Genomic DNA, 24,149 nt, shown 5'->3' on the forward strand with positions numbered 1-24,149 from the left:
TCATATTTTGAGGGTTAACACTCCTTAGCCGTGTGACATATCCCTGGCCATATAGTTGAATCCTTCTCAGAGTCCCCCCATACCCCTGCCAATCTCATATTGCCTATAAATGCTAAAGGCACCAAATATTTTATAGATCCTGTGTCTCTGACAGGGCACCCTTCCTGGTGTTTCTATCAATAGAAAGCATTTACCCACACAGCCAGATGAAGAGGTAGTAGGTGCCCTTGAGGACCTCTGCTACCCCTCAGTGGGTAAGCAAACATTCTGCAGTTGACCATGGAACAATGAAGGGGTTAGGGACACTGACCCCCCCACCACACACACACACACACATACAGTCAAAAATCCACATATAGCTTCTGACTCCCCAAAAATTTATTGTATGGAATTCTCATATACTACTGGTAGAAAAGTGAATGGTGCAACACGGCTGTGGAAAACCGCTTGGCAATTTCCTATAAGTTAAATATTTACCTACCATGAGGTTCATCTGCTCCATACCTATTTACACGCCCCCCCCCAAGAAAAAAGAAAGCATATGCTCATGCAAAGACTTGTTCACAAATGTTCAGAGCAGCTTTAATTATGATAACCCCAAACTGGCAAAAATGCAAGCGTATACCAACGTGTGAATAAATAGAACAGATGGTGTTGTATTCATACAGCGGAGTAGTACTCAGCAATAAAAAAAGAATGAATCAAAAACACAGATAAATCTCAATTATGTTGAATAGAAGAAGCCAGATCAAAAGACTGTATATATGAGCTAAATTTATATAAATTTCTAAAAATTGCAAACTGATCCACAGTGACAGCAAACAGATTAGTAGTTGAGGGGTCAGGGAGCAACATGGGGCAGGAGGGAAGGACTATATAATGGCCCAAGGAAAGTTTGGGGGATGATAGATATATTCGTTATCTCAATTGTGGTGTTAATTTCACAGGTGTATACATATGTCAAAACTTACAAAATTATACCTTTTAAATATGTATGGTTTATTGTATGCCAATTATACCTTTTTTTATTTTATTTGTTTAATTGTTGACAGTATTACAGATATCTCTCATCTTCCCCCTTTTACTCCCCTCTGTTCAGCTTCTTCCCACCCTACCCCAAAATCAGGTCTTCACCACCCTAGTGTTTGTGTCCATGGGCTATGTATATAAGTATATACATGCAAATTATACCTTGGTAAAAAAAATAAATTAATAAATTAAAAAAATTATATATATATATATATATATATATATATATATATATATATATAATTTTTTAAATTTATTACCAATATATATATATATCAATTACCAATATATATATATATATATCAAACTTTAAAAAAAAAAAAACTCCACAAGGTTGCTTTGGTCATATATGTAAATGGGATAAATTATGTAGTGTCCCAATTTGTTTAACAAATAAACAGCAAGCAAGAAAGAGGAATAGGAAACTTTGATTCAACAGAGGTTTAACCATTCAAGTATGCATGGTCCTTTTTGAATCCTGAAATTATCAGTTTCAGGCCCTGTCCCTGATTTTGCTGTGGTTTGAATTCAGGGTCCCAAACTGTAGTCCAGAATTTATCCTTGATGCTTTCTCTACAGTCATCTCAACAGGTTCCCCCAGAAAGAAGAGCCCTGGTTTTCTAGACTCATGGAGAGAAAGTGGCCACAGCTCTGCTCTCTGTCAAATCTTTGTTCTGGCCCAGGCAGGACCCAGGAGGCCTATGTCTGGCAGCCCGCCGGCACACAGACCCCACCCAGCCACTCTGCTCTGACTTCATTGCCCTTGGATCCTGGATTCTCTATTTCTAGTCTCTCTTGGTTGCCACAACCCATGAAAGAAAGGGTTGCGGAATAGTGAGCCACAGAGGAGACAAGAGGGTCAGAAAGAGCACTGGTTTTGAAATTAACCTGATTGTTAAACCCACTCACTAGTTCATGATCTTGAGCAATGTCCTTCATCCCCCAACCTGAGTTTCCTCAGCTGCAACATGGGGATAAAAATCTCCTAACCCTACAAGGTTATCTATATTATAAAAAGCCAGTGACCATAACGCCATAATGCCATAATGACCAAATGACCAGTCACCAGGAGGTGCATTGATGGGTCCCATGGTGGTGCAGAGTGGGTCTGGGGTCCTGCAATGGTGTGGCGGGTCTGGGTCTTGTGTAATTTCATGCGCTGGGCCTCTAGTTTATTGTAAGGTCTACATGAGATGATGTACGTAAAGTATCCAGCCCACGTGAAATAGCCAATACATGTTTGGCCTCTCCACTACATCCGGAGCAGGCCCCAGCCCAGTGCTGGCTTACAGCGGCTCCTGTTCCTATGACCATGAGCAGACAGGTTCACATAATAATCTCACATCAATGCATGGAAGGGAGGAAACCACAGCAAGCTTTTCCTGTGTCCTTTTCCCGTTTTTGATACTTTATGATGTTATTTCCTCACAATCTTGCCCTGCTTTTGTGTGGCATCCCAGATTAAACTGCATCGTAAAGATAACCACCAGTCAAAAGCTTTGTTCTTTTCTTCCTTTTGGACAACCTGGAGGAGGGGTAAGGTATCTTATGGCTCCCAGAGTTTCCTCTCAGTGCCTTGCATTTTAAATGGAAGCATATTTATTGAGCATCAGCAGTTTTCTGTGTTAAAGAGAAACACCTGATCTGTGTCCAGTAAATTGCACATGACTGTTGCTACCCCTGTGATTTAATCTTGATTCTCTACTATACAGTGAGTATAAAGAGAATTAAATGTATCATGATCAGGCAGTAATGCATAATCTGAGATAAGGAGGGAGATTAAGCTGTAATAATTCTATTTAAGGCAGTGACAGCTCCAGTTCTGGGTCTTCTGAGCTTTAGGAGATACCATGAGAGCCTGAGTAAATTTTAAATAATCCCAGCATGTTACTTTAATCTCAGGCTCACACAGATGATGTTTATCAGTCAAGCAGAGTGACTTTAATATATATTCATATATATCCAGCCTGGTCTGACACATTGTTCGTTTCACATTTCTCATTTAAAACTTTTTTTTTTTTTCTGGAAGTGTTGGATTATTCCAGCAGTTGTTTGGACCAAAATAAGTTTTTCTTTATTCTGTGAGGTTTCAAGGGTTTGTGGCTACACATGTGTTAACATTCCAAATCCTTTCAAAAGAAGGTGCTGTTCTGATTTAATAAGAAATCAGCATTTTTCTTATCCTTAAATATCTACCTTGGGATGTGGCTTAAGAGAAGTAGATTCTGGACAGGTCTCTGAGGGGGCAGTTTCTGTGACATTACTCTTGCTCTAGACTTAACTACGCCAGGTGAGAGGTAAACAGCACTTAACCGATGAGTGACCTTTACATTGAGGTTCTCAGACACTTTATGAACCCTGCGTTCTGGTTTTCATTCTACACCACTGCTGCTCATATATACAATTCTTTGGGGGCGGGGGGGGGGGGAATGGGAACCGTTACTCTTGTCCCCATAAACTATAAGATGTCTCCCACCTCTTCCCCTGTTTCCTCATCCTTTTCTCCTTCCCCCTACCCGAAGATAAAAAGAAAACAAATCAATAATTATTTCTTCAATTTTTGATTATTTCATTTTACTTTGTGCTATTCCTCAAAAAGAGCTGAAGTTGCAAACGATGTAGCCACCCAAAAACGAGTACCTACAGTATATAAAGAAGTCTCAAAGCTGAAAACACAAACAGTCCAATTGGGAAATGGGAAGAAGGAGACACCAAGAGGCATCTCACTGAAGAGGATGGCAAAGAAGCACATGAAGACACAATGAGCAACATTTTCCATTAGGGAAATGCATTTTTAAAACCACAAGAAGGTATTACTATATACCTAGTAAAATGACTACAACACTAACTGCTAGAAAGGATGCAGAGAAACTTGGCTGCTCAGAATTGCTGGTGGGAACATAAAATGGCAAAACCACTCTGGAAAAGACTGGCAATTCCTTGTAAAACTAAATATGAAAAACAAAACTATCTTACGACCCAGCAATTGCACTCCTGGGCATTTATCCCAGAGAAATGAAGACTTACGTTCACACAGAAACCTGTACACAATGTTCATTTCAGCTTCAGTTATAATGATTAACACTGAAAACAATCCGGGTATCCTCCCAGGGCTGAATAGTTAATAGTTAAACTACAATTCACCCATACCACAGAAGCTGACTCGGTAATAAAAAGAAGCTACCTGTGACAACTTTGATGAGTCTCCAGGATATAATGCTGAGTGAAAACAAAAATCCTAAAGTTTTCATATTGTATGACTCCATCTATAAAACATTCTTGCAGAGATCTAATTACATAAATTATAACAGATTAGTGGTTGCCAGGGGTCAGGGATGGGGGTAGAAGGACAGGAGGGAAGTGGGCATGGTTATAAAAGGGCATCCTGAGGGTCTTTGTGGTAAGGGAACTGTTAGGTATGTCTACTGTGGTGTGGATACATGAAACCTCCGGATGGATGAAATTTCATAGAACTAAATACACACACACACACATACACACACATGCAATTGCGTGCATGTAAAACTGGTGAAATCTGAACAAGATTGGTAGATTATATGAATCTCAGTGTCCTGGTTGTAGCATCCTATATAATAAAAGGCTAATATGCAAATAGACTGAATGACGGAACGACCAATCTCTATGATGCACATTGACCACCAGAGGGCAGATGCTCAATGTAGGAGGTCAGTGCGCTCCCACAGGGGGAGCACTACTCAGCCAGAAGCCAGGCTGATGTCTGGCAAGAACACAGCAGTAGTGGCAGGCGCCCCTCCCAAATGTGAGGGCTCCCAGACTGCGAGAGGGTGCAGGCCAGGCTCAGGGACACCCCCCCGCCCCCCATCCCCGAGTGCACAAATTTAATGGACCGGGCCTCTGGTAGTATAATAATGCAAGATGTTACCATTGGATCATGGAACCCTTTTTCTTTATGGGGGCTGGTAGTTGCCTATTTACTATTAGACAGAACAGCTATAGAAAAACTAATCTAAACAACACTTAAAATTAAAAACTTTTTTTTAACATATTTGATTGATTTTTTTTTTTTTTTTTTACAGAGAGGAAGAGAGGGATAGAGAGTTAGAACATCGATGAGAGAGATACATTGATCAGCTGCCTCTTGCACACCCCCCACTGAAGATGTGCCTGCAACCAAGGTACATGCCCTTCACCGGAATCAAACCCGGGACCTTTCAGTCCGAAGGCCGACGCTCTATCCACTGAGCCAAACCGGTCTCGGCATAAAGAAAAACTTTTTAAGAAAAATGTTCACAACTAGACTACTTTTTTAGTGTTTGGTGAGAATGGTTAGCTTTAAGTTAGTTTTGCAACTCTAAATTATATCTTATATTGCAAATGGAAGGATCACCTATTATTTACATAATCAGAATTGACCATTGAATACATTAGACATGTAAATTAAGGGTATTGTTAGAAACAAACCACGAAAATAAAATTGCATTAAACTCAAAGCATTTACAACCTAAGAAATCCATATCCTTTTTTTTTTTTCCTAAAAATATTTCTACTGAGATATAATTGACTGAGATATATTCTTTTATTTCATTCTCATAAAATTGGTACTTCGGTCATTATGGAAAAGAGGTCTTGTTTACAGCCCAGTGCTCGGTTAATAAAAGAACCTTGGATAATAGAAAAGAAGTGGTCCCTCCAGAGTTAGTGCTGACCCATGGTTCTCCACTGATGCATAAGAATCCCATTGCCCTGGGATGGCTGGGGGAAATTACAGTTCTTAGGACCTCACTGCCAAGAATTGTTAACGATGACATCAATGTGGACCTCACTCAGAGAGAGACCAGGGAGTACTGACATGGAAACATTGTCCTCCTCTTCCTCCTTCCTCCTAATGTCAATCTGAGGAAGCATTCCAGTTTCAGGCTCCCTGTTCCTGCAGAGGGGCCAGGAGCAGCCCTAGTGATGGAGATAGGCCAGCAGGCTGGTCAGATAGGCTAGCATGGCTCTTCCCAAATGCCATGTCTGTTAGCCTCCAGGGCAAAGCCCACGACCCCACCCGATGAGTTTGTAGAATTAGGAAAGTGGCTTCCTGCTTCCTGCAGTGATCCCTTCCCATTCCTGAGTCATCATTAGTCTTAACACGAATAATGAAAAAAGGCAGCTAAGCAGTTTAAATTTTATCCATAAAATTAAGCCTTGTGTTTCACCGCAGCATTTAACTCCATGACCTATTTTATTGAATCTCTTAGCAGATCTTGGACAGTTTCCTCGGGTGTAAATTACCGTGAAGAAAAATTGAAAAAGTATCAAGAAATGGGCAAGGATATTAGTGCAGAATCAAGGAGTCATCAAGCTTCAGAGGTTCTGAAGATTTTTTTAAAAAAGAAAGTCTCTTTTCAATACAGTTAAAGTGGAAAGAATTGATTTGATTAACAAGAATTCACCTTTCTTAGGCCAACCGCTGCCTTCTGCATTGTAATGTGACTCAATTTAAATGCCCCCTCCTCCAGAAAATCTGCTCAACTTCTTCCGAGCCTTTTTGGGGCTCCCCGTGTACCTTTGCCAGCATTGACCACCTCATGGTGGCTGTCTGTCTCTCCAAGACTGAAACCCCCACGAAGGCAGGGCTCCCACTCTATTTCAGAATTCACATGCTGGTGCACTGCCTACCTTAAAATACATGCTAAATAAATGAATGTGTCCCCTCTTGCCTTAAGAAAAGCAGTGGTGTTTGTGGTGAGAGGGAGGGGTATATTCAACTGATGTTTCTTGTGTGCTCTTCAACCAATGTCAGGTTTGCCTGACCTGGTCTTTGTCTCCTATATTATTAACTCATTGGAATCAAGTGAAGAGATTGCGGAACAGAGAGGTTAAGCAGTTTGCCCCAAGTCACACAGCTCATAAGCAGCAGGGTTGAACCTCTTGCTCAGATGTGCCTCTGTCCGTTTGCCTTCACATTCCTGCCATCTCAAGAGGACAACTGAAATGACAGATTGCCCGGGACTTGTTGTTCCTTAATGGGAAATGAGGCTGCTTTGCATAGCTCGCACACAGGGAGGTTGCTCAAGGCAGTATTTCGAGCTGCTTTCCCATGACTCCTTCAGTGGACTTTATTCCAAGCCAGAACTGTCTGATTACAACCTGCCCCCTACTGCCTTTCTTTCTTTGTGGAGTTCCTGCCAGATCTAAGGCCCCCAAAGAGAAGTTTCTAAGGAGCCAATAGCCTAGCATTTTGGAGTTCTGGTGAGTTCTTTTTAAAACATACTAACTCTGCAAGGACATTCATTCTATTCAGCAGGCAGAGAGACACAGCCAGGGGTCAAATGATGGAAAACAGAGACATGCAAAAGAAAAACATTGTAATACCCTGAAAGCATGTAGGACCCCAAGGAGCCAGCCACCCCATCCGAGGCTTTGTCAGTACTCGGGTAAACAGAAGGCACTCCCAAACGACCAACACTAGGTACCTGAGACTCAGAAAAATGATTGTAGCAAACAGGGCAGTAGAGAGAGACAACAAAACAGTCCTTTCTATCCAGAGGAAGAAGGGAAGTTTAAACTCTAGGAAATACTGCTGCTTTGTTGTTTACTTTGCCAAGTTTTTAGGAAGTTGCACACAAAGAAAGCAGGACATTTGGAAGTGAAAGGCAGAGAAGCCTCACACTGACACGCTCAGGCACTGAAAGACCTGGAGGCCAGTGCCTTGTGGCACGCAGGAAGAGTTTGCTGGTTGAAAGAGCCTTGGCACAGCAAGCGGGAAATGAAGGGCAGACAGAGCTGCATATCCTGAGGGCACTGAAGAGGAGGAAGGATGATTACACTTCCTGCGATGGCCACCAATGTCCCAGCTGGCCGGCTGTGGTTCCCGAGGGCCACCAATCTACTTTGGGAAGATGAGAAGACCTGGATGTATTCTTCACCCACCTCCGGATGTCTGTGATCCAGGCACACCAAGGCCTATGAAACTGATGGGTGCTTCTGGCCGGCAGTGCACAGAGCAGAGCAATAAACAGGCAGTCTCAAGTCCATTTGGGCCAAAAGAGCAAAGAGCAATCTGGCTGAAGAAACAAAATAAGAAAAGAAAAGGAGGGAGGGAGGGAAGAACTTGCTAAATAAGCTTGAAATCTGATGAAGAAAATAAAATGGCCACAAAGCCTTAATAGCCTCAGCCAGATCATGTTCTCCAGACTTAGCTTGGAGGCCAAGTTGAATCACAATAACCTTTTTTTAAAAAGCACATAGATCCATTTAGTAACTGACATTCTAGTCTTTATTTTCTTTCTTTTCAACCTGCTTATCATCACTTTGGCTCCTTTTCTTTGGGTTGCTCCTGATAGTTCTTAATTTTTTTTTTTTTAATTTTTTTTTTTTGCCTTTCAAGGTTTTGTTTTCCAGCCAGCACAACCACAGAAAGAAGAAAATGGACAGAAGGGTCCATGAAGTGGGGAAGGCCTGGCTGTGCCTGCGTCCACGGGGACACAGAGCTTTCTGAGCAAAAGCCCAGAACCCGTGGGACAGCGCAGGCAAGCCAAGCATTACCCAACACTCTTCTCAGTTGTTTTGACAAGTGTAGCTTTGTTTTAAATATGTATGCTCGTTCTTAATAAAATGCTGATAAATGTGCCGAAGCATTCTCTGTGGAAATAATGAAGTCTTTACACTTTGAAATGCTATTAAGTCTTACTTCATGGTTTGTGAGGCTGCTAGCATTTTAAGCAGCAGTAACATTTTATTGCAGCCCAGTCTTGCAAGGGGAGATGGTCTCATTGTTCGGGTCAGCTGTAGCGGGGGCGGAATCTCTGTCACACACCACAGTGACCTGGTGTGGGGCTCCACGGAGACAGAGGTGGAGATACCTAGGGGCACCCTTCTTAGACCTGGCTGACTTAGGGTTCTCAGAACCTCAGGGTCAGTCATCAGTTCAGGGCCAATAGAAAAAGTACAGGCAGACCTGGGTTTAAATCCCAACTCTGCCATTTTCTGGTGGTGTTTCCATGGGAAAATCACATAACCTTTCTGAATCTCCATTCCTGTTCTAGTTATTATCACTGCATAACAACCACCCCAAACTTAGTGGTGTAAATTGACCATTTTGTTACGCTCAGAGATTCAATGGATCAGGAATTTGGACAGAGCACAGTGGGATGGCTGGTCTCTGCTCCAGGATGTTTGGGAACTCAGCTGGGAGCAGGGGGCATCTGGAGACTTTGTCACTCTGGCAGTTGATGCTGGGTAGGGGGTGGGATGTTAACATTGACTGTAACACGTCCGTGTGACTGCGCTGTGGGGTCTCTCAGCATAGGCTAGTTTGGGCTTTCACGGTCTGGTAGCCAGGCTCTGAGACCAAGTCTCCCCACATCACAAAGTGGAAGTATATGCTATTTTAATGGCACAGTCTCAGAAGTGACACAGTATCACTTTCTGCCACTGGGTAGAGCGCTTGTGCCCCCCCCCCCAAGTTCAAGGGGAGGGGCACAGACTTCACCTCCTGGTGGAGGAGTGGCCAGGTTCTAGAGGAGCGTGCAGGCTGGGAGATAAATGCTCTGACCATCTTTGGAAATGCATTCTACCACAACTCTCTCCTCTGCTGACTCACCAGGCCGGGGAGTGGAGGAAGGAACAATTGCTGAGCACCAGCTAAGTGCCACAGCTGTCCATATGTTATCTAATTCTCATTAGTTTAAAGTATAGTATTTAAATAATGCTGGGGTCCAGGAGAATAGACAGAATAGTGGCTACCTCATATATTCTCTCAGACGGCACAAGCGCAGGATGGCCAACAAGAAAGCAAGTCATTAAGTTTCTATTCATGTCACATCTGCTAATATCCCAATGGCCAAGGGAAGTCTCATGGCCAAGCTCAAAGTCAAGGGGTGGGGACATATAGTCTGCCTCGTGAGGCTGTGGCAGAGGTGTAACCTCATCATGGCAGACTGAGGAACCCATAGTTCAATCTACCATAGCCATTTTCTAGAACAAAGGAAATTGGATAAGGATACTGTAACATTATAGCTAGTGTTTAACAGTATAATCTTGAATGCAAAACACCCATATAAAATAGTAGGTTATGAAATTGCTAATGAAAGAATAATTCAACATGACCAGGTAGCATTTATCCTAGGTATTCAAGGACAGTATACCATAAAGATAGCTATTAATATATCGCATTACTAAGACAGTATATTTTTATGAAACCTAAATCATCATCTCAATACACACTTAAAAGTCATTCAACAAAATCCCAACGCCTGCTTGGGTGGTGTTTTTTAAGCTCTTTTTAAATTAGAATTATAAGGATGCTTATCTGTGGCATGACAAATAGTGTCCTAATACTTCAGAAGCATTCCCACAGAAGCAAGGAAATGAAAAGGATGCCTATTCATCACTATTATTTTCCAATGGCATGAGTCAAAAGTAAGAAATATGGTTATAGAAAGGATACTGTTTTTATTATTTTCAGGTGATGTTGCCATGTCTCCCCCCCCCAAAAAAAAAAAAAAAAAAAAAGATCCAAGAGAAGAGTTTGAAAACCTATTAGAACTAATCAGTTCAGTAAGGTGGCCCAGATTCAAACTAAACAAACCAAAGTACAGAGTGATCAATCACATCATAAGGAATATAACTGTTGAATCACTATGTTGTATGTCTGATCTAATATAATATTGCTGTTGCACGAAATTCTGGCAAGTGTAGGTTTTTCTTCCTCTGGAATCTGGCACCGGCTTCCCTCTGGCACCTGGGACCCAGGCTTCCCTTGCAGCCCCGGCTTCATCCAGAAGGTCATCCGGAAGGATGTCCGGAGGACATGAGGTCTAATTAGCATATTATGCTTTTATTATTATAGATATGTCAACTACACTTTTTAAAAAAAGGTATATAATAACAGTTTTAATATAATGTAATGAAAAATATCCTATATAATAAAAGGCTAATATGCTAAGTGTCCCACCACTCATTCAACTGTTCAACAGTCACTATGACATGCACTGACCACCAGGGGACATATACTCCATCAGGTAGGTTAGCTTGCTTCTGAGGTCCTGCCAATTGGGACTGAGTGAGATGGGCCGGACACATCTTGGAGCCCTCCCATGGTCCTTTCCCAACCCCAATCATGCATTGGTGGGGTCCCTCAGTCTGGCCTGTGCCCTCTCACAATCTGGCACCCCTCAGGGGATGTCAGAGAGCCGGTTTCAGCCTAAACCTGCAGGCCAGGCCAAGGGACCCCACTGTTGCACAAGTACGTTCACCAGGCCTCTAGTATATATATATATATATATATATATATAAGACATGAGGAAAAAAGATCATTCACAAGAGAAACAGCCAACAGCACAAGCCCCCAGGGCTAACCTGAGCCAGAAACATGAAGGGCGCTGAGGGCAGCAGCTCTGTTCCTCTGCTTAGAGACCCGACTAAGTGGAAATATATCCAGCTCCTCACTGGCACCGTTGTTTATTGACTGGCTTTCCAGTGAAAATACCCCTGGCTATTTTTCTTCATTTAACTTGAGAAAGTATCCCAAGATTCTCCTGGAAAACTAACCAGGTACTCAGAAAGCTCTCTCAGACATTAAAATGTAATTTTTGAAGTGATTAAATGAATGTGATTCTGACTCTAGACAGTATAATGAAACAAAATCTCTCTAAAAAGAATATATGCTAAGGGGAAAATAAAGTCAGTGGGAGATAGATTCTTTTATAAAAGGAAATGGGACAGTCACTTAAGTATTTGAAGAAAAACATCTATTTGATTTTCTACCTTCTATATTTCAGTCAGTATATTTCTAATTATCCTATCTAATAAAGAGGTAATATGCAAATTGACCATCACTCCAACACCCAAAATGGCTGCCCCCATGTGGTCAAAGATGGTTTCCCCCATGTGGACACAGATGGCCAGCAGGGAAGGGCAGTTGTGGGTGATCAGGCCTGCAGGGGAGGGCAGTTAGGGATGACTGGGCTTGCAGGGGAAGGCAGTTGTGGGGAGTGGGGGTGGGCCAGGACTGCAGGGGAGAGCAATTAAGGGTGACTGGGCCTGCAGGGGAAGCCAGCTGGGGGAGACTAGGCCTGGAGGGAAGGGCAGTTAGGGATAACCAGGTCTGCAGGGGAGGGCAGTTGGGAGGAACTAAGCCTGCAGAGGAGGACAGTTGGAGAGGACCAGGCCTGCAAGGGAGGGCAGTTGGGGGCAAATGGGCTGGCAGGGGAGCAGTTAGGCCTCGATCAGGCTGGCAGGGGAGTGGTTAGGGGGTGATCAGGCTGGTAGGCAGAAGTGGTTAGGGGCAATTAGGCAGGCTAGTGGTTGGGAGCCAGCAGTGGGATCGGGCCTAAATGGGCAGTCGGACATCCCTTAAGGGGTCCCAGATTGGAGAGCGTGCAGGCTGGACTGAGGGACACCCACCCCCTCTTGCACGAATTTCGTGCACCAGGTCTCTAGTTTCTTTATAAAGCATCCCATTCTTGTTTCATGGATGGAAAGATCATCTCTCATCTCTCTGACATTATTTGGAGATTTTTTTAAATGTCCTATTGTTCTCTGCATTGCTTTTGTGTCTGAGTTCCTTTTCTCCTGGTGGTGGTTTTGGTCTCTGCCACTCATGATCAGCACCTTTCTAAAATGTGTCTCTTCTTAGGCTCTCCACTCATATTTTCAGGTCAGGATGCAAATGCTGACTGGAGGCTCTGAGTATTTGGGTGAAGCTGGTGAGGCCTATGGCCATATGACCAGGTCCTTGATCTAAGACCCCCAAATGTGAGTATCTGTAGCTGTCTTCTCTTGGGTAGGCCTATTTCCCAGAGAGACATCTCCAGTCTGTTATAGTGAAGCCAAACTTAGTCCTCCTCTCAACTGTGCCTGTATCTGGGAGTCAAGAGTCTTTCTGGCTCGGCTAATATGGCTCAGTGGTTGGGTGTCGACCTATGAACAAGAAGGTCATGGTTCAATTCCCAGTCAGACACATGTCTGGATTGCAAGCTCCATCCCCAATTAGGGGCATGCATGGGCAACCAATCAATGATTCTCTCTCATCATTGATGTTTATCTCTCTCTCCCTTCCTCTCTGAAATAAAAAACAAAAGAATCTTTCCGGTCCAACCTCAGCAGAAAGCAGATACATGGCCTTCTGCCAGAATGGGAGAAAAGGGTATGTGATTGGATCTAAGGGCTCCTTAGGCAAACTCTCAATTAGTTCCCCATGTCCTGGCCCTCGGGAGCCCCACCTAGAGAGGTTGCTGGCTTCTCCAGTTCCTGAGCTGCTCTGGGCTCTGCCGTGCAGGGCACCTTCCCTCTTACCTCGTTCCCCTCCTGCGGACTGTTTGCTCTGTCACCATTATTCATCAGCTCTCTAGCTTCCAAAATTTTGTTCACCTTTCCATCCATTGTTGTCTCCTTTCTCACTCACTTTGCCCTTGTGATTTCATACTTCTTTTATTCCTTTATTGCCCTTGTATTAGATTTTCCACATGGGGTGGAGATAAACAAGGAGCTCTATCCACCTTATTAAACTCACAGCCATGTATTACTATGGTAACCTCAAGGTAAGGACAGTATTACTTCATACTAAGCAATGTTCTGGGCACATTACCAGAATGAAGACAGTTATGAGTCCTTACGGAGCTATCATTCTCCTGGGAAAGACAAAGGCAAACAGATCATTATCATACAAGCGCTGTCAGGGAGGCGTGTCTGGGTAGCAGTGGGATCACCAGAGAAGTACCTGCACCTAACAATTGGAAGGGGCAGGTCACACAAGAGGAAAAACTGGGATTGTGGCAGAGGAAAAAGGCTTGAACTCATGACCATTCGAAGGGCAAGAAGTTTTAGCCCAAACTGTTATTTTTGTTGACTCTCCTCCTCTGAGTGCTGTAGCACAGCAATGATTTCTCAGCCTACGACCTGCCCTGTCAAGATGAGCTAAACCATCACAGGTAGCACCTGAGTATCCAAGTGCCTAGCAGAACCACCTGGAAAGGGCCCTGGTGCCCCACACCCAGTTTTTTCCAGTAAAACAAAGACAAATGTAAAGGTTAAATGTATGTAAATTGCCCAAGAGAGTTAGCACCTAGCAGAAGCTAGTTCTCTTTTAAAAGGGAAAGAACTAACATGTTCCATGTATAACATGGGACTCAGATGTGTAGATGTACAACTTTCTTTGCTTTCCATATAACACTCAACTTGCTCTTAAGTCACCATTTCCATAAATGGTAAAAAAAAAAAAAAATGCTACTTCAAGATAACTATTTTCTGATATTAAGCTTACTCTTACAGGTCATTGTTTAATCAAGTTAATCTTTTACTGCCTACTTCCCCAAGATTGAATTAAGCTTCGTAGATAGTATATCATCCTGACATCCAAAAAGGGGCATCTGGCCCCGAATGCCCTCTAGCCAAGGGGGCTGCCCTCAACCTTGGCACTGGCCTCTGGCCTCTGTGCCTCCACAATGGAAGCCTCCTCAGCATCTCTTGTCTCAGGCACTAACTACCGCTGCTGTCTGGGCCCATGCCTGGGCTCTCCCTGGTACTCCCAACACCATGGTTCCTGCCTTTGGCTGCACACTCAGTACCCTGTACCCTGTCTCCCTGCAAGTAACCCTGCTGACTACCCTCAACCTCCTCCACTACTCCTCTCCAGGGGCCTGGGGAATTTTTATGGATCTCTGCCTTCCCCTTCTGAAGCTGAGAGGAACTTGGAGGGGAAGGGAAGGGATGTTTTCTGAAGCCCTCTCTGCCATGCGTGCCACACCACCATCGCTATTGTGTTGATGCTGTATTGGCAGAGGGCAATGCAAGATGGTCTTCTAGAATTCCAAGTGGGAAGCATAATACAAGCCCACCAGATCTGCAGTTTCCAAAGCTAATTGGGCCTCTTAACGAGGCCTTCCCCCACATAACATGCCCAAGGTTTTGTCTTTGAAGGGTAAAAGGGTGTAAGAAGCAAGCCTCCACTTGTGTCTAAACTCTGTCACCACAAACTTTTCTAAGAGGCTCTTCTCTATGCCTGCAGCTCACTCCTCCACCCTCAGCCCAGAAAGGGCCTTTCCTTTCCAGTTTCATATTCTCTCCTTCTTACTACTCTGTGTGCTATGACTCCCTGGGCTCTGGTTCGTGTGTGTGTGTGTGTGTGTGTGTGTGTGTGTGTGTGTGTGTGTGTTTAACTTTTGGAACTTAATATTTCTCTCTCAACAAAGCCTGACCCTTACAAATGAAAACTTTAGCCTTCAGTGTTCCTCTGAAAATGAGTTTTAGCAGCCAGTGCTGGAATTCAGAAGCTGAATGTCCCCTTTCTAGTCTCCGCTGGTTCTGTCATCCCCCTGGAGCAGTGAGTGCTGCTGCCCCTTGAAGGAGGGCCCTAGGCAACCAGGTTACCAGGGCTGGGAAGATGCCTCACAGAACCTCCAGCTTCCAGAGGGACAGGCTGTTCTCTGGATCATCTCCCACTAAAACAACAATAAACGGTGGATAGAACATTTTCAAACCTCACTTTTAAAGCTGAAAAGTGCGATGTCTCCGACCAGCTGAGAGATAAACACCTGTAACCATGGAGATCAGTGGGTTACTACAACCCCAGAACCACTGATGTCCTACAGGCACTTGCCATGGATGCCCTACTGCTCACTTAGCATTGATTCAATGACCATAGAGGCCAAGAGGGAAACTGTTCAAAGGCTGGAGCCTGCCCAAGCTGGGGAGCCTTATGGGTGACTTCCCACACAGTAGGCTGGACCCCTAAGGAGCTACACCCACAGGGCCAGGGCGAACTGCATCTTAACCCCTCCTTTCCCCAACCCTAGAGGACTTCCCAGAAGCCTTGGTGCCTTGGTACTGAGGCAAGTAGGAGACCAGAACAAAAGGATAAGACATTGCCAGAAAAAAATGGCCCCACATCAGCCTTTGCTCAAATTTGCAACCTTTTGCCTGGATTGGCCAAAGAAGCTCAAACCAAGGGCTTGATTTAAGGTCATCTATGACTTATACCTCCAAGTTTCCTGTCAAAGGCAAACATAAAGCCTTCCTGGAAGAAAATATATGTATCTTAGGCTGGGGGAAGCTTCCACAAGTAACTAATCAGAGACATTGACCAACAAACAGTCAAAAATAGGCACAAATGAAACAATATAAATAAAAATGAAACAATCCTATATAATAAAGAGGTAATATACAAATTGACTATCACGCCCTCACAAGATGGCTGCCTATGACCAGGCCGGCAGGGAGGTTAGTGAGGGAAGCCAAAAGACTGAACAAGCAGGCTGCATGGGGCAACCAGATCGGCAGGGGGGTCAGTGAGGGGTGACCAAGGCAGAGGGGGACAGTTGGGAGCGACCAGACCAGCGGGGGGGGCGGGGGGGAACAGTTGGGGGTGACCAGGCTGATAGAGGGGGGAAGTTAGGGCAACCAGGCAGGCGGGAGGTTGGGGGGGGAAAGTTAAGGGTGACCATGCGGTGGTATGGGGTGTGCAGTTGGGGGTGACCAGGCCAGTGGGGGGGTGGGGACAGGTGGGGGCGATTAGGCTGGCAGGGGGAGGCAGTGAGGGGTTACTAGGCCAGCGGGGCGGAACGGGGGGCAGTTGGAGGCAACCAGGCTGGCAGGAGGGGGCAGTTGGGAGAGACCTGGCTGCAGCGGGGGGCAGTTAGGGGCAACCAGGCAGGCAAGCCGGTGAGTGATTAGGAGCCAGTGGTCCGGGATTGTGAGAGGGGAGTCCGGCAGTCGGACATTCCCCGAGGGGTTCCAGGTTAGAGAGGGTGCAGCCTGGGCTGAGGGGATACCCCCGTCCCTTGGGCAGGAATTTCTAGTATAAATAAGAAACAACAGGCCACAAAAACAACCTGTACAGACTTTGAAATTGGCTTCATCAGATACCGATTTTAAAAGTTATGCTTTTGCCCTGGCAGGCTGGCTCGGTTGGAACGTCGTCTGTGGCAACAAAGGGCCAGTGGCAACAAAGGGCCACGGGTTTATTTCTGGTCAGGGTACATGCCCAGGTTTCAAGGTCCATCCCCAGTGGGGAGCACATAGGAGGCAACCGGTCAGTGTTTCTCACATTGCTATTTCTCCTTCTCTTTCTCCTTTCCTCTCTCTCTCTCAAATCAGTAAAAACATCCTGGCTGACATGGCTCACGGTTGAATGTCAACCTATGAACCAGGAGGTCATGGTTTGATTCCTGATCAGGGCACATGCCTAGGTTGTGGGCTTGATCCCCAGTGTTGGGGGGTACAAAAAGGCAGCCGATCAGTGATTCTCTCTCATCATTAATGTTTCTTCCTCTTCCTCTCCCTTTCTCTCTGAAATAAATAAAAAGGTTTTTAATTTAAATGTGATCAGTGTATAAAACAGAATAATATGTCCTATTAAGGTTAGGGTATAAACAGATTTAAAGTATCTACAACAATGACATGTAAGGAGATATTAAATGCAGTTACAGAGTTCCAAAGTCCTTGTGTTATTGCGGAAGAGGGTAAAGGTCTTAATTTACTTTGTATATAAGACTGCATATGTAAGTTTCAGACCAAGAGAAAAAAAATGAACTAAAGTATATGGGCAGGCAGAAAAGAAGAAAAAAAAACCCACATAAAACTTGTGACAAAACAATAAAAAAAACACAAAACATTTAAGCTTGAAACTTAAATATGTCAATATTTACATTAAATATAAGTAAACTTAATGCTCCAGTTACAAATCAGTAATTGTCAAACTTGACCAAAATATTTTTACATTCAGCTATTTATAAAAGACGTGTTTGAAATGGAAGTATAGGTAGGTTGAAAGAGAAAGGTTATTAAAAAAAAAAAAAGGGCCATGCATATTTAAAGCTGTTGAGGCTACATTAATATCAGACATAAAGACTTTAAGTCAGGAAGCATTGTTAAAGTTAAAGGTGCTCAATTCACAGAAAGGTATGTAAGAGTAATAAATATGTAGGCAATAACATATCCTTAAAATAAGGATATGCCTAAGGGAGCTGGCCACTCAGGAGAGAATGCCAGGAGATGCACGGAGATTTTGGGCACCTGCTTGAGTTCAGGCAGGAGACGAGCAACACCACTGTTCTGCTTTGCCTAGGAACGTACCAGGTGATTGGGGGTATCATCTCTCCAGTCAATGACAACTACAGGAAAAAAGAGCTGGTAGCTGCCCACCACCGTGTGGCCATGGTCCGGCTGGCCCTGCAGACGTCCGACTGGATCCGGGTGGACCCCTGGGAGAGTGAGCAGGCGCAGTGGACGGAGACGGTGAATGTGCTGAGGTAACAGTGGGCATGCCTTCCTGAGATGACCAGGGTCCATGGGTCATGTCTGCGGGGCCCATGGGGTGAAAGTAGGGATGCAGTGTTGAGTGGGGCTTCAGCCAGGCCTTCACAGCCAAAATCCAAGAAGTCCTCACCCCTAGAGGGAGAGAGACCAACAGATCTCAGAGAGGTCCTGAATGAGAAAAATCACAAACCACTGCCCTTTGGGATGGGCTTTCTGGAAATGCCCAGTCTTGTTTCAGCCGGTTGTAGGTACCATCTGGCTCCAGTGCTACCACTGAGTAGTTTTAGGCTCTGGGCACTTGACCTATCTTCTCTGAGACACATTTCTCATTTGCAAAGTGGGGACAATCAACCCTATTTAGGATTTTAAAGATGGAAATAACTTTTCTGACCCACAACCACATAAAAATATTCATTAAGTGGGGCCTTTTATTATTGTCAGCATTGAGTAGGTTGAAAACTGTGGGTACATAATACACTATCTCTTCTAATTATAAAAGTCCTGGGTTCTATAAATCTAGACTTTAAAATGGGGGAGATGGGAGACTATGAATCTAGAACTAGTTACACGGCTTTCCCCCCCCCCCCCCTTTTACTTATTTTCAAAGTCACTTGGGAGAAAGTTTGTGTAAACATTTAGCTACATACCCTGATGCTTATTATTTACTTTCGGGGGAGAAGGGCGGGGTGGGAAATGGGAATAACCAGCTAAAAGCATTCAGCAGTTCCAGTGCTACTTCAGAATCTGTTGCCAAGTTAAAAGGAGAGCAAATATGAAATAACTGTTAGGACATGTGCCCTCTTTTTTTTTAACAGAAGGAATAAATTTCCGCCTAGATCATCATTCAGAATAAGCCTTATAGTCAGTTCTCATTCATCTAGGATAAGAGGGACATGGAAACAAAACAATAGACAATCCAACAAATCACTTAGCTTGAGACGAAAGCAGAAACAGATAGATGCTGTGGAGTGTGACCTAGGGCCTCTTCCCACCGCACCACCCCTCACCCCCACCCCCTGCTTTTGGAGCCCAGTTTCCTAGCTAAGTGACTTGATGTGAGTCAGCCTCACTGAGCCTCAGTTTCTCACCTAATAATTTCGGGGTGACACCACCTCCCTCCATGGGGTACAGTGTGAATTAAATGAGAAAGTGTAGGAAAAAAAACACTTGGTTTCTGGAAGATGCTTAATAAAGTTTACTACCTTCCCTGCATCCCTAACACTGGCCTGTAATTTATCCTCAAAACAGAGAAGCCATTCTTGGATAAATAGGAACTGACCACAGTACTATATCATATTACTAGAGCTTCTGCGGAAAAATGCAGGTGTGTGCTAAATTTTACTGAACGAATTCTTTTTTTTTTTTTTTCTTTTTTTTTTTTTTTTTTTTTTACCTTGGCTGCACATTGAATCACCTAGAAACTTTCGAAAGTATCATTGCCTGAGTCTTACCCCAGAGGCTGGGATGTTGTCAGGATTTTTAAGTGTTCCCTGGTGATCTTAACCTGTGGCCAGAATTTTCAGGCTTTTCATTAGTACAGAGATCCATCCAAACCAGTGGTCTCAATCCTGCTGTAGGAATCACCTGGGAAGCTTTTTTAAAAAATGCTAAACACCCCCCCCCACACACACACACACGATTATGATATTCTGGGTTGGGGAATAGGCATGGGTAAGTTTTAAAAGGTACCCAAATGATTTATTTTTTGCAGCCAATGTTGAGAAGCCCCTGATACAGACAGTCAACACTATGTTATCAGATAGTTGATTATCAGATATGCTTTCAATATTTGGAGTGAGCTTCATCTCCAAGTTTATTCATTACATTAAAAAATTTGTTTGATTATTAATGTTTATCTAAAACTACCAGAAGCTCTTTTTTTTTAAGGTTGAAAAATCTGACTAGTTGTAAAGTTAGGTGACTTCTAGAATGCATGATAAATCTACTCCATCCTTTGCTCCATTTAATATCTTCTTGATCGAGTCAACAGCGGATTTCCATCATAGTAACTGTGACAAATGTCACTGTGAAGTAAATCACTGTAGGGCTTATTGAGGATTCTTTTTCTCCTTATCAGGTCCCTTATGTTTAAGTCTAGGCCAGCTTTCATGCTTTTAGGGCATCTGATAACTTATATCTCACTCACCTTTTCCCCATGATGTGGGAGGAGAACCCTGGTCACATGACTTGATGTAGTCCATCATCAACATTGCATGTACCCCTTCATAAACATGATGTTGCGTTGTCCTCGCTTTACAGATTAAGAAACTGAGGTTTGGAGAAGCTAACTTTATCATAGTCACACAACAGGGAGGCAAGTGGTGGAGCCCGTCTGTTGAACTCTGATGCCAGGCTCATGGCCATCTTCAAAGCCAGGGATCTGCAGGTGGGAACACCATGAGGCTGACTTTGCTCCTACCACAGTCGCCCTTAGATCAGGTGTCCCCAGAGACTACTGGGGCTTCTTAGGACATAGAGAACGTGCTCCTCAGGTCAGTCCTCAGGCCTAGGGTGAGGCACACCAGGGTACCACTGAGGCAGGCAACGAGAGGAAGTGATGGCCGCTTCCCACAGAGGCAGAGTGGAGGTCTCTGAGGAAGAGGCACTGAGCACTGTAAATAATTATTTGTACAGCAGAGTTTAGAGATCTAGCTAATACTCAAAATAGGTTAACTCGAACTAGAAGCTTCAAGGTAAGTAAATGAAATGGCAATCAGTACCTTTTATTGATCACCTACTATGCATACTAGGTGCTTTCATGTGTATAACATTTAATCAGCTCAGCAACTCTGAGAAGTAGGTGGGTTTAGCCCCATTTTGGAAATGGAGAGTGAGAAAGAAAGGGTCAGTGACATGCTCAAAGTCCTGCCGTTAGCAAGCGGAAGTGAGACCCGAACCTACTTCAACCTGATGTGAGATTTCAGACTAAGCCATGAGTGAAGCCGTAGAGGCAGGGTGCAGCTAACTAAAACCAAAGCAGAAAGAAAATATGGAAGCACAGCTAGGCCTTAAGGGAACTTAGCCCAGCCTCTGAGATGATCAGAAAGGACTTTGGACCAGAATTAAATGTATTCTTTATCCACTCCTTCCATCATTCCGGAATTTAGCTGACTCTCGGTGCACAGTTCCTGAATACTAAGACTGTAAGGGTGAATTGGATGCTCTCCCCATTCACAATCCTATGGGGAAGACAGGCTGACAACAACAATAATAACAGCTAACGTTTATTAGGCCCTTTCTGGGTCTGGGCCGGTGCTCAGCTCTCCATTTAATCCTCACAGCAGCTCTCAGGGATGGGGAACTGTCATATTCCCCCATCCTACAGATGAGGAAACTGGAGGCAGATTGCAGAAGAAACCCAGCAAGATTGCACAGCTACAAGCTGGAGCCAGAGTTCCAACCCAGGCAGTCTAATGCTAGAACTTCATCTTTACACTGAGCCCTCCCCCAGGGATCATCAGCATTGAGCCTCTTCTCCAGCACTTGGCAGGGTAGCGCACTTCCTTCTTCGTGTTCTTGGGATACTCAGCAGAAATGAGGCCGGCATGTATTTTACATGACCAATTAACAGGCAAGGTCAGTGAGGCTCCCAGGGTGTTGGTTACCTTTCCAGGATCAGACATGCAGGAGAACCTAAACTTGAACCCATCTGCTCTGGCTGCAAAGCGTATGCTTTCATCACCGGCGCTGCTCTCCCTCAAATACAGCTCTAGTTAATGCACAATACAGCAGGTAGGAGATGGAAGATCAAATTGATATGACATAGTAATTACCTGTGTGTGATTTTAAGAAAAAGAAAAAGAAAACGACAAAGCTATCTCTTGATTTGCAGAAGACAGAATGTTAAAAGAGCCACGCATGCCAAATTGGTGAGGCTAATCATATTTGAAATGCTAACGTGTAACGAGATTTGCTCTGTGTGCACACTGTTCAATGCACTTTGCATGTACAGCTCTTTTAGTGTTCATAGCCACCCGTTGGAGGCAGGCACTGTCATTATTCCTCATCATGCAGATGCTGAACCATCCGCACAGAGACCTGAAACCCTAGCTTGGGAATACACATCAGGCCTGGCGGGAGCGGGTGTGACTGGGAGAGCTAGGATCCTACCCGGGAAGACTGGCTTGGAGTCAGACTCTTAGCCATTACTCTGTCTAGTTCTAAAAAATCTAAAAAGTGGGTGTTTTTATCCTGGCTTTACAAATGAAAATTTGTGTTTTGAACTCAGATCTGTCTGATTCCAATAGCCACGTCCTTAACCCCTACTCAGTTCCTTTTAAAAAGTGTGCTATTGAAAGAAAATGTGAAAAGAGTAGGAATATGCTAAATTCTCCCCCTCCTCCCCCCCCCCCCCCCCCCCCCGTGTCTGCTTTCTGTCTAGCACCTGGCACAGGGCCTGGGACATAGTAGGCCCTCAGCAAATAATTGTGGGATGTGCTACCTAAAATGGACAGAAGCAGGCTGAGACTGGGAGCCTCTGGGTGGTTTTGGGGGACAGTAGGCCGCACAGACACACCCTGAGCCTTATGTTTACAACACAGGCATCATCACAGCGAACTACTCAGATATCTGCCCCAGGAGGAAGGTCGGGGCCAAGGCAGTGCTGTCTCCCAGGCGCCCGCAGGTGGGTACTGAGCCCCTCTCTGTGGGAGGGAGAACTGATGGGAGTCACAGCCCTCTGGGGCCTGCCTGCTTGGGGTGAGCTCCCCAGGCTGAACGGTGAAATTAATCAGTCTGCCACCACCCCTTGTAAATCGTAATGCTAACTCGGGATTTCCTGCCCCAAAGGGGTTTACCTACCCTGTGACCCATGCTTGTGACATGGATTACAGTCAGGCCCACACAGGGATAAGTGGGTGAGTGATGCTGGGGTTCTTTTAAAAGTCTTACCCTTTCTGTTTTGTTTTGTTTTTTGTTCTTTTTGGTGTTTTTTTTGTTTTGTTTTTGTTTTTGTTTTCTTGTTGAATACAAAATGTGCCATTATAATCCTTAAACAGTGTAACTCAGTGGTTTACTCGGGAAAGAAGACGTGTTTTTAAGGGAATTCACAGTTGATTTGCATTGTCCTTTCAGTTTGTAACCCTGGGTTTCTACCCTGCTGTCAGCTCCTGGTGTGTGGCAGAACCTTGCCAGCTGTGATTTCAAAGTACCTTCTCTCTCCAAAGGTGGCCATGGCCCTGGGGTGGGAGTCAAATGCAGGGCCCCCTCTTGCAAATAAACAGGAACAGGTGATAGGAGGGCAGGACTTGGCACAAGAGGGAATCACTTACTTTCCCACTGGCCCGGAATTCCAGCAGCCCATCTGCGGTTCTCCCAGCTTTGGTTGGTGGGACACTATTTCCAGATCGGTCTGGCTTGGGAATGTCATGGTTAAACAGGCCTACAATGGTTTCTTTACTGCAGGGCGTTTCAGAGCCTTCATTAGGTTCATGAGCATTGTGACTCACAGGAAAAGGAAATAGCAGCCATTGTCATGGTTTAGTCTTTTTTTAGTGCCTGTTAGTAATTCTCAGAACTAGACTGGGAAACAATCTTCTAAAAGGACTTGAAAATGCCACCAGGCCCCCAAGGTTTCCTGCGGTAGCCCCCAAATGCCAGCCAAAGGATCCCTCACAGCAGAATCACCTGCCAGGCTTGTTAAAAACACGAGTTCTCAGACCACCCGCCAGACCTCCCAAGTGGGAATGGCACCTGGGAATCTGGGTGTTTCACAGTCACTCTGGGGACATGCTTTATGGCCCGTTTGGGGAACTGTGTACAGGAGTAGGAATCTAAGGAGGAAGGAGTTATAGAGTGTCCTGTGTAATCAGCTTATGAGATGTTTATTATATTCTTCTGGTCTCTGCCTCTCCTCCCGACTGCATGAGCTCTTCCCCCTGCCCCAGTCGTGAGCA

The 24,149-nt window shown here is 44.5% G+C and overlaps 1 protein-coding gene across 7 annotated transcripts in view; it reads left to right on the forward strand.

The window, feature by feature from the left end:
• NMNAT3 (nicotinamide nucleotide adenylyltransferase 3) overlaps positions 1-24,149 on the forward strand; it is an 83,069-nt gene that overhangs the window by 39,850 nt on the left and 19,070 nt on the right. For 4 of the 7 annotated variants that reach the window (XR_014796604.1, XM_084901811.1, XM_084901808.1 and 1 more), the window contains exons 3-4: positions 18,065-18,248; positions 22,797-22,879. The exons of 1 other annotated variant lie outside the window; for it this stretch is intronic. Coding sequence is in view for 5 of the 6 variants with exons in the window: in XM_084901811.1 (XP_084757937.1) it covers positions 18,065-18,248; positions 22,797-22,879 (267 nt within the window). In the remaining variant the exon portion in view is untranslated. The remainder of the gene's footprint in view (positions 1-18,064; positions 18,249-22,796; positions 22,880-24,149) is intronic. 2 more of the 7 variants (XM_084901812.1, XM_084901813.1) reach the window with 1 other exon arrangement.

Source organism: Pipistrellus hanaki, assembly GCF_964339955.1.
Source record: "Pipistrellus hanaki genome assembly, chromosome: 13".
Classification (NCBI taxonomy): domain Eukaryota; kingdom Metazoa; phylum Chordata; class Mammalia; order Chiroptera; family Vespertilionidae; genus Pipistrellus; species Pipistrellus hanaki.